Here is a 10553-nt window from a genome sequence, read left to right on the forward strand (position 1 = left end):
TGAGACAGAAAAGAGTGCGGCGATGAAATTTACTGCAATCCCGCTGCTCTGTTGTTCTGTTTTTTTCTGCTGACACAGTGAACAGAGGGAACAGGCAGCTTTTTTTATAGGTCACATGCCACTTCTCAATGATCTATGGACGCAAGGCCTTTTCTGACTTATACTGTTGAGTACGCATTATGTGGCTCAGCCAAGCATGGCCATTTGGGGGGGAAAGAGGAAGCACTCCCCCATAACGCTCTTTATTTCTATCTATCCTCTCACCCACTCTGCAGTATATTCCCTTTTTCCTCTTCTACTTCATCCTGTTTGAATCATTTCTACTATGACTGAAAGCCTCTTAAAGATTTGTGTAAAGCATGAGAGGTCTGCAGGGATCAAGTGTTTTTATACGGTTCTAACAAAGCTGGCGTCCTTGCATAGACTTCTACCCTGCTGCCATATCATTGTGGACATTTTCAGATGAAAAATTAAGAATTTAGTTTTTATTTCAATATATTTTATTATGAATTTGTTACAAATAAGCATATTTAAGAGTTGTTTTTGCCAAACGGATGTATCATCAATTGTTTTCTTGTGCTGCACTTCAACAGCAAATTAAAATGGATGGGCTGCATAAAGATATGCAAACCCTCTCATAGTTTGATATATATATATAGGTGAGCAGCCTTATAGCATATGCTGTCTGACCTGTTTATACATTTATTTAAACCACAGCGATCAAGAAATGAATTGGTTAAACCAGGGAGCCTCTTCTGGGCGGTAATTCGTCGCTGTGTCAAAAAAGAAAATAAATTGGTTCATTTGTTTCAATCGTTTAAGCTTATTTGATTTAAAAGGAAACAATAAATAATAATAAAGAACAAAATTCTCTTTCTACTTTAATGTTCCACTCCCTCATAAACTGTTGGCCCCTCTGCAAAGACAAGGACATCCGAATAATGATCAAAAAGGCTTATAAACATTTCCACCCTCAATATGAAAAAAATCTTGTTTTTAGACATTAAGCATAGTATGTCTTGGGTAGTTAGCTCAAAATCATCACAGTTGAGAAATGTTTTTGCCTTATTAGGATTTAGAATCTAGAAGTATGGAAATCATTATTGAAATTTTTCAAAATAATTTTGCTCCACACTATTGGCAACAGAAAAAAAATGATTCAAGACTCAAAAGAACTTAAATGTTTGGTTCACTTTTAAAAATGTTGTTTTAAAGTTCAATATATGTTGACAAGTTAGGCTAGCATTCATTGTTATTATTTTGGAAACAAAAATTTAGGTTTTTGTTCTAAGAATAGGTGCTAGTTTTAGATTTTATGAGGATTTATTAAGGTTGGCCGAGTTGTACTAAAAATTATATTCTCATTTTGTTCTACAATAATTCATTTCCACTTTGTACACTAGTCTCTTGTCACTGTATCAAAATTAACTATAAAAAAATATTTTTGAGCTTAAAAATTGCTTTTTTAGCTTATTTTTCCCTTTCAGAATGCTTGTGTTGAACTCCTTGATTCTAGATTTTGATTTCATTTTATAAGATTTCTTGTTAAGTAAAAATACTTGCTGCACAGATAATTTTACGACTTTCTAGGTATTTTCTTCATAAAGTTAGTGCTATTTTCCTATTTTTTGGCTACCTCTTTTAGCAATGTAAGAACAAAAACTGTCCACGCTTATGTTTGCACGTCTTTAACCAGACTACCCAAACTATCCCAATGAGCTGTAGGATTGTTCCTTTTTGTGTGTTAACTGGGATAAAGAGGAAAAATTGAGACCATTAAAAAGACTCGAGGGAGGGGAAAAGGAAAACCTAGAGAAGTGGAATGTGGTGCGACGGATACAAAGACGAAGCAATGACAGAGAAAAGAAAAAAGGCAAATGTTCGCAGTCAAAGGCGGCTTCTCATCTCGACTTCCTCAGGCAGTAACAACTGCATAACATAAAGTCTGCCATTCAGAAATGAAAGGGCTGTATGTATATGTTTTTTTTTTACCATTTTTCCTAACTTCAGGACATTCAACTTTCATGTAGAAAAAATACAGAATTAAAATGCTATTTTTTATCAAATCAATAAAATCGTAATAGAAAAATATTGTATTAAAAGTATAAAACAAAAAGATTCATTTAAAAATGATGAATCTGCAGTAACTATAGTTACAAGTATAATTGAACATACTTGAATGTGTATTAAAAGTCATTTATCTCCTGCAGAGTTCAGCGTCACCTCTTCAGCAGGGTCTAATTTATGCACTGGCGGTGGCACGTGCTGAAATGGCATCATTCCTCAGCACTAACCTCAGCATGCTCCCTCACACTTCCTCTCCCTGCTGACAGCTACACCCAAGGCGTGATTTATCAAGGCCCTCAAGTGGCAAACAATGGAGTCCTGGCACGTGTGCTGTGCCAAAGACGGATTCATAGATAAATGCGGTGATTCCAGATCCAAACACAACTGAGGTCAATTTCATTATGTCTCACATGGGGAGACCAGGTGTCCGTCTTTGTGGGAGACTGCACACTATCCCTTGCCCATTGTCACACAAATTGAGACGTTCATTTCAATCTTAATTGTCTCAATTTTTTGATGTAAATACCCCTATAAAGAAGTGGTTTTTGGCTAGTGTCCAATCCCTGGGAATTGAGCTGAGAAGGCTCTCACCACGGGAACTGTGTTTAACGTCAATCAACCTGCACACATGCAGGTCAAAAGCATTTTAACCTTACGCCACCACTGCTGCCCATCTACATGCAGCTGGGAAAAGCGGAGGACACAACATAAGTGCAGTTTAAATGGTGCTGTGCTAAAAAAAAAATAGCAACTTTACAAGTTCTGCGGAATTCATGGCAGAACTATTTATTTATGCTTTCAAAGAAAATTGAATAACATCAAATACAAGCGACCTTTCCAGAAGCACCTAGTTAACAGATATGATCTGCTGATGCATGCTGGAATGATAGTAAATTGCCATAAAGGAAAGTAACTTACTGACTTTACTCTCAAATATGTATTTTCACTCCTAACTTGACGTATGGTTCAGGACCCATCCACGACACTTATTGATGTTTTGGGTGTCCCCAACTCATCAGCTTGGGGTTTCCAAGCTGGTACCGGTATAAGGGTTGCTTGGTACCAGAAAACAGGCAGGGAAAAAAGTGCATATGCTCAACAGGGGTTCTCAACCCTCAAGACAAAGTACTGGACGAACTGGAACTGGGTTAGGGTAATGGTACCAGTCTGGTCTTACGTCCTGAGGGTTGGGGACTTGTAAATTAATGTTAAAAAGACGAGTTGGGGACACCCAAAACATCAAAAAGTGTCGTGGATGGGGTCCAAACCATACGTCCATATATGACGAGTTGGGAGTAAGAGTGTGTAAATTATGCACATCAGAATTGTAAATCAAACTCAGAATTTGTGGTAATACAGTATTTTAAAAAAGGCAAACAAATATGTCTAATAACTGATAGCAAGGCTTCTTTAAAATGTGCATCTATTTAAACTGTATTGCATATGCCATTGCATTAAAATCTAAATGTGACAGAAGCTCAATTTATGGAGATTTCTTTCTTACTTCATCCTTACTTGCACCACTTATCTTAAAATCCATTGACTGGCTCAGTTTTCTGCTTGTTATCTACCTCATTTGTAAGCTGCTTTGTATAAAACTCGTCTGCCAAAGGCCTAAATGTAAATTTGCCACCATCCGCTGCACATGAATGCCTCATTTGGACACTAGATTTAACTTGTAACCTGCCATTATTAAACAAGTGTGGACATGATGTTAAAAGATGCTCAAACTACAATGGTAAGCGATGAGTTTAGTATTCAAACGTCATGCGGTACATGTATTTAAGAAACATCCCACACCAAGGCGAAAGAAAAAAGAAATTCTCCCCATTAGAGTTGCAGTTTTTGACAAATCTATACATTGAAAACGAGACAGTGTAGCTTTGTCTAAGCCCATTATCTAACCTCTCTAAATGCAAATTTGGCCAGAAAGCATTTTTTAAAGCTAAGCAGGCTATGTAGAGAAAGACAGTGACACTTTATGATCAAGGTAATTTGCTTATTCCTGAGCTTCACAGCTTTTATTAATAATGTAATACCAGATGAAAAATAATTCATGAAATCACTTTGTTTGCGCGGGTGTGGTATTAACATGTACTATCTAATTTAGCCCTTTTTTTATGTGCACAAAGTGAAAAATCTAATAAAATGAATCAGTGAATTTGTAATGCTGTTATAGGAAATGGAATTATGGTAATTTTTGTTGAGCATTTTGCTGCATTGTTTAAAGGCTGAGGAGATTAAAGGAGGCAATGGATGGTGTTAACATCTCAACATAATGGGATGGAGCATGAACCCACCCCACTACACAGTGGTGGTGAATCCCCCTCCAGAGTTCATTACAGCTATATAGGGGTGGGTCAAAACAGGTCCTCCCCTGTGATAATAGCCAATTTCAAAGTAATACAGAACAGAAAAATAAGTAATTTGTTTGTTTCCTCTTTAGTTTTTCAACAATTATCTGTATAAAATAGTCTGTAAATAATCGTCAGCTTTCTTGCAGAAATGATTCACAGAATGAATGTGTTTTTCACATATATTATCTTCAAGTGGATTGTTAAGATATTTTTAAACTGCTGTTTTTGAACTGCCCTTCTGTTGTTAGTGAACTGGCAAAGCCTACAAAGTCACTTGCGCTATGGTGGTACTCACCGCACTGCTGCAGGGAATGTCTTTGACTTTCAGCCAGGCCAAGTCCAGTGTGCCCTCACCCTTATAGCAGGACTGCAGCCTATCCTTGATTTTCTCATTGATCTTTCGCAGAGAGAAAACACAAAGCGCAGAGTCCTGGGAGGCCTGCCGTGGACGCCTCTTCTGGCCTTTTGAGAATACAGCGAACAGCACATCGTCGTCCGGCGCCACGTCTAATGACCGTGCCAGGATAGCACCGGCTTTTGATAGATAGGCTGCCTCCAGTAAGCGGTACTCCACATTGCCACTTATGCATCCGATAGGCACCTCAACGTACGAGTTGAATGCAGTGTCTGCCTTGCAGAGACGGACTATTTTGGAAGTGTAAACCTGTTCCCGGCCAGCAGAGGAGGACCCGGTGGTAGGTCCGCCCCCCATTTCAGGCTGCAGAGTTAGAAAATACACAAAGTTGCCGCTAGCAAAGCCATAAATGTAGTATATGTCAAAGTCTGGGATGACGGTGAAAGTGTCTGAGGGGATCTTAACCATTGAGGCCACAAACTCATCGTGGAAGACGTATGCAAACATGCCATCCTCCTCTGAGTTTCTGGCCAACTTTCGACTTGAAATTGTGGGGAAGTACTCTGGTTTGCCATCAACCGCTGTGGCTACAAACAGCATGTCCGGAGAGGCGTTACCGTAAGAAACAATGACTCCAAACACAGAGCCGCTCTCATTTACACCAGAGAGGTAGTGCTCTTTCTTGTGGAAGGGCTCTCCTAGTTTGAAGAGGTCATCTAGGCGAAGCAGTTTGCAGATACCCTGATAGAGGCTGCCACAGGCTAGTAACCGGTTTTCCTTATAGTCCATCAAGAGCATCTTGTTTACATTGTTGGTGAGTGTGAGCGGCTCGTTGCAGGGCTGGACAATACGTGGTGGGTAGCACTTGCGGTTGTCTTCCTCTGGACCAGTCACATGGAACACCTGGACATCCAAGCCAGGAGACAGTTTGTAGATGCGGTTGACAGCCCCTAAATAAACGTTGCCATTGCGATAGTCCACAGCGAGATGGTTAAATGTCCACTCGGGGTTCTCAGCATGAAATGATGCATACTCCTCCTCCTCATCGTCCTGGAGGACTGCAGTGATCACTTGTGAGCTGGCGCTCTGCGCCTGCGGAGCTTGCACGACTGTTTGTGATGTCACAGGAAGCACCAAACAAAACAGGAAGCAGCATACAAAAAGAGAGGTCCTTATCCTCGTAGGGGATGACATGACTGTGCTGATGGTTGGATTGGTGAGAAGAGGGGCAGAGGCACAGTCCAGTAATGGCAGCAGTCAGGATCAAGCTTCTCTTGCGATGAAGAGCATCATGTACCTAAAAGAAGAAGAGAGTTCATTAATTTAAATATCACCAGCAAATTACTGTGTTCAGCTCGACTCTCACAGGTACCGACAGTTGTACATCAAGATGAAAAAATACAAATTAAGTTATCCATGCTCTAATTTTATCTAGCACAAATTAGGAAGGAAAAACTTAATGAGGTATACAGGTGAAAAGGCCACACGTCTGAGACTCCAGAGCTATCTATTTTTAGAGGGAAAAAATAGGCTGCATGCGGACAAAAAAAAGGAGAAAAGAAATTAGGCTGAGGTACAGTATCACAAATCAGTAAGATCATTTATTGAAAAGCAGGACAGAAGAGGAGGAGTAATGTCTCAGAGGAGGTGATCAGCATGGCACTGCAGCATCATCCTGCATGGCCCTCTGCTCCTCTCCATCTCTCTTTGCCTTTCTGCTTCAGCCTATATCCACCTAATTGATTCTCCCCTTGGAGTAGCAATTTGCATGCTTTGGTGATTTTTCCCTCGTCTCCCAATAGGGCAGCTTACCTGCTGACACTGCTAGTACAGAGAAAAGGACTGGATTTCTCTCTTAAAAATACCTACACATACACACACACAGGTCCAGACACAAAAAAGGAGGCGGTTCATGAGCCAAAGAGGAACAATTAGGGAAGAAATGCTTGTGTTTGCAGAAATAAGCGTTCCTGCTGTCCTTGGGTCATTTGCTCAGACTCAATATTTCATGCCTTCTTGGCCAATGCAACAAGAAATAGGGCTATTAATAAAAATCTGCCTGTGTAAATCTATATGATCGAAGCATTCAGAGGACCAAAAAGACAATTTATGTAAATAAACAAAAAGTAAGTTTATAATTTTCCCAGGATTAGAAAAACCAACAGTGGATTCAAAAAATTAGCATGAAGGTTTATTATTTGGCTTACGCAAAAAAGAAAAAAAACATATTTACTGTGGATGCTAGAACACATGATATCTTAGAACCACACATCAAATCTGAGGCTCTCGTTTAAAGATTTACAAGGTGTTGGAGTATGAAATGCAACCTCACAGCAATCTTGCCCATCTCTCTTAAATCTTCTGCAGACACAGAGGAAGTGCAGTCTCTCAAAGCATGATAAAAAGCAGATGATGACAGGGAGAGAAACTGAAGCTGATTTAGGGGGCATGAATATGGGTTTGTGTGCAAAGAGCATTAATTATCACAGCCTTGACATGGGTACAAGATGACAGGGTGCAAAAAAGAAGATCAAGACTGAGAGAAATATGAAATAAACCCTACAGGAAACAGCCATTTAGGAAATGACATGCAGTACAGAATAAAACTAATAATTGAATTGCTTTAAAGACCCACTCCAATGAAAACTGTGTTTTAACATGTTCTTGTAGAGGTTTTTCATGATGTAGGACATAAATAAAGAAAATTAAGGTTACATTTGCGTTTCTAAGTATGTTTTATTCAAATTGGTGGTAATCAGGGGAAGATAAAAAAAAATCATATTGAAAAAAGCTTGTAGCTGTGATGTATGTGCCACGAAATAGCTCCAATATTGATCATTGCTTCGGTGATCTTGGGATAGTTTGAGGGCTGTAAGCTAGAGGTCCCACTCACGACTCAAATGCACATTTCTAATGAACTACTGCTGCTCTGCTGAAATTAAGTTCTAGAAAATGACACAGGTTTTTTATTTGGGGGAAAACCGTCATCATCAAAGTTAAAAGATCTTTGCGAACGCTTTTCTAAAAATTAATTCAGCAAGCAGATAGTAAAGAAGTCCATAATTGTGCATTCGACTGAGCCCAGCAACCTTCCAGCAGGTTATTAAGAGCATAAGGGTCATCTAGGGCTGCCACAATTAGTCGATTAGTCACGACTATGTTGACTATTAAATAGTCAGCAACTAATTAATTAGTCGATTTGTCTTTTTTTTTCTCCTTTTTTTATCTCAAAACTACGGTGAGCGCTTTCAATTGCCACGGGTCAGTAGTGATGTCACAGGAATTTCTAGGAAGACTCGGGTACCATAACAACACGCCAACGGAGCTTGAAAGTGGGAAAAATAACAAAGAAAAAGAATAAAAGACAAAAGCGTCCAATGCAATATTTTTAAAAGGCAGAACTTGTGTTCCATTGCAGCCCTACGGCAATGCATGAACACCTGAAGAGGAAGCACTTTGTGACTGAGTACTATAATGTTGAAGAGGGATCACTGTCTAGCTAAGCTAAGGTAACATTAGCGGAAACAGAGAGCAAACTTTTTAGCTCAGTATCCTCTGCGCATCCCTGCAACCTCTCAAAGTCTTGTTTTAATACCAGAAACAAATGAAGGAAAGAAGTTGCATGATTTATTAAATGTTTAATAAACTATCATCCAAACAATCTTTACTTTTAGTTAGCATATAGCTTAAACACTTCAAGTTAAAGCTAATGATGACTAAGATGTGTGTTTAACAAATGATCTGATTAGTCGACTAGTAACAAAAATAGTCTGTGATTAGTCGACTATTAAAATAAAATGTATTATTATTATTAAATAAAGAACGTCAAAACTACACAGGAGAGACAATTAGACACAAACACAGAGTTAAAACAGGAGAGCACGTGGGGGCCCCTGCTGATACTTCTGGAGGGATGATAGTGCAGGTAACCTATTATTCTACTCTAGAAATAAAAATAGAGCCACATGCTTGTATCATTTTTGGAAGAGCGATCCAGCTTCCACCTTTCATTTACTTAGCCGAGAGGACAGCCATAACAAAGTGTGTCTCTGGAATTCCCAGGTAGCTTAATTCAGCAGTTATAAATATGTGAGAAAGACACAGAGAAAGGAGAGAAAACAAAAGAAGACTAAAGAGGGAATAAAGTGTGAGAAACGGTGACAAACAGAGGGAGAAGCTGCTATTTCACCTTCACATCCACCAATTCTCATGAGGATGAACAAATCCAAATTTAGACACACTGTATTTCCCTGGGAGAAAATGGCAGAGAAAAGCTCCCACTGGATTCCTCACACAGAATAAGTTGGAATTTTAAAAGAATATCAATTTCGAAAAGGGCCTACCCTCAAACTCTTTCAATTTCTCAACTTGGAGCCTTTAAGAGCCTGCACAAATGGTACTGTTTATGTGACTAATGTGGAACTGGACAGTGTGAACAAGATTTAGAAAACACTAAATCCCAGAAGATGCACTATTTATCCTGCAAACTGCCTTCTTAACTATTAAATTAAGGCTGCACTATTGTCAATACAACGAAAACAAAGTTTTTGTTTATTATTTCGAGCTTCTTTTTTGCTTTAAATGCATTAAGTAGCCAGAAAATAAACAATTTTCAAAGACATTTTATCAATAATTTCAAATTTAAAAAAAAGTTATTACTTAAGTTCATCTCTGAGTAGTTTTACTAAAAAAATATACTTACATTGTTTCAAAGAAAATACAAAAAGTAGAAGAGAGGTGATTGAAATATGCAGGGGAAAAAAGCAAACAACCCAAGTAGGAAAGAAATTTCAAGTTCTCAAGAAGAAGAAGATATGAGGAATTTCTTAAACTAAAATGAAAATATTTTTATGCCGTAAGGCTAAAGACAAGAATATTATAGGTAAGTAATAAGGCTAAAACCATCTTTTTCAGGAAAAAAAAAAACTACATATTTATGACGGTATTAAAACAATAATAAAACTTGTAATAGACTCTCCTCTGTATGTTCTAAATTTAAGAAAAACCTTTAACAACCCAATTATCTAAACGTCTCATTTGAATAAACTGAAAAACTCTAAGAGATAAAATCTAAAATATATTTTTCGGTGAGAGGATCCAGTAAGTAAGGTCTATCTTCAACAGAAAGGAAAAATAATTTAAAAACTTCTGGGGGGCACAGAGGTAGATGCATAATAATGAATGACACTGAAGAGATCCAAGACATTTAAAATGATGAAGTAAAAGGAAAAGGTCAAAAGGTCAGTGAAGTTTCAGAACAGAAAAAGAGATGAGAAGAGCGACCAGAAGGTGAATAAGTCTGTCAATTTATTTGAGACTGGTAGCTAATAACAAGGACTTTTGAAAGTATAAATGAGTGTAAGCTTTTCATACTCCACAGGAGAGCTCATTATTGGTTTTAAAAGGTAAAAATATTTCACATTCTCTGCTTTAAAGAGCCACTAAATTGAAATGAAATACTTGACTTTTTCTTTTTTGTAAAAAGCAAAAATTAAACTAATAAAAGAGCCACAGCATGCAGGATGTCATTTAAGTCCCACTATGATCTTTTTTAATGTATTTTAGCCACATTCCAACTCAGACAAGTGGATCCATCCGAACGGAGAAGAACAGGGAGTTTGTCACAAGTTTTTTTAAACGGGGTTATTTTATCTGCTTACGATTTAAAAAAACTTGAATATAGAAATCTTCAGAAATACACATTTAAGATTAATTTTCTTTAGATTAGAAAAAATTATCACAAGATAAAATGCCACAAAAATACGTTAAAAACG

The 10553-nt window shown here is 38.0% G+C and overlaps 1 protein-coding gene across 2 annotated transcripts in view; it reads right to left on the reverse strand.

Annotated features, from left to right (window-relative positions):
• The window catches only part of plxna4 (plexin A4), a 218628-nt gene that overhangs the window by 188330 nt on the left and 19745 nt on the right, over positions 1–10553 (reverse strand). For both annotated transcript variants that reach the window (XM_024282545.2, XM_024282535.2), the window contains exon 2: positions 4720–6076. In XM_024282545.2, coding sequence (XP_024138313.1) covers positions 4720–5973 — 1254 coding nt within the window. In that variant the 5' untranslated portion in view covers positions 5974–6076. The remainder of the gene's footprint in view (positions 1–4719; positions 6077–10553) is intronic.

Source organism: Oryzias melastigma, linkage group LG23 (genome assembly GCF_002922805.2).
Source record: "Oryzias melastigma strain HK-1 linkage group LG23, ASM292280v2, whole genome shotgun sequence".
Lineage (NCBI taxonomy): Eukaryota > Metazoa > Chordata > Actinopteri > Beloniformes > Adrianichthyidae > Oryzias > Oryzias melastigma.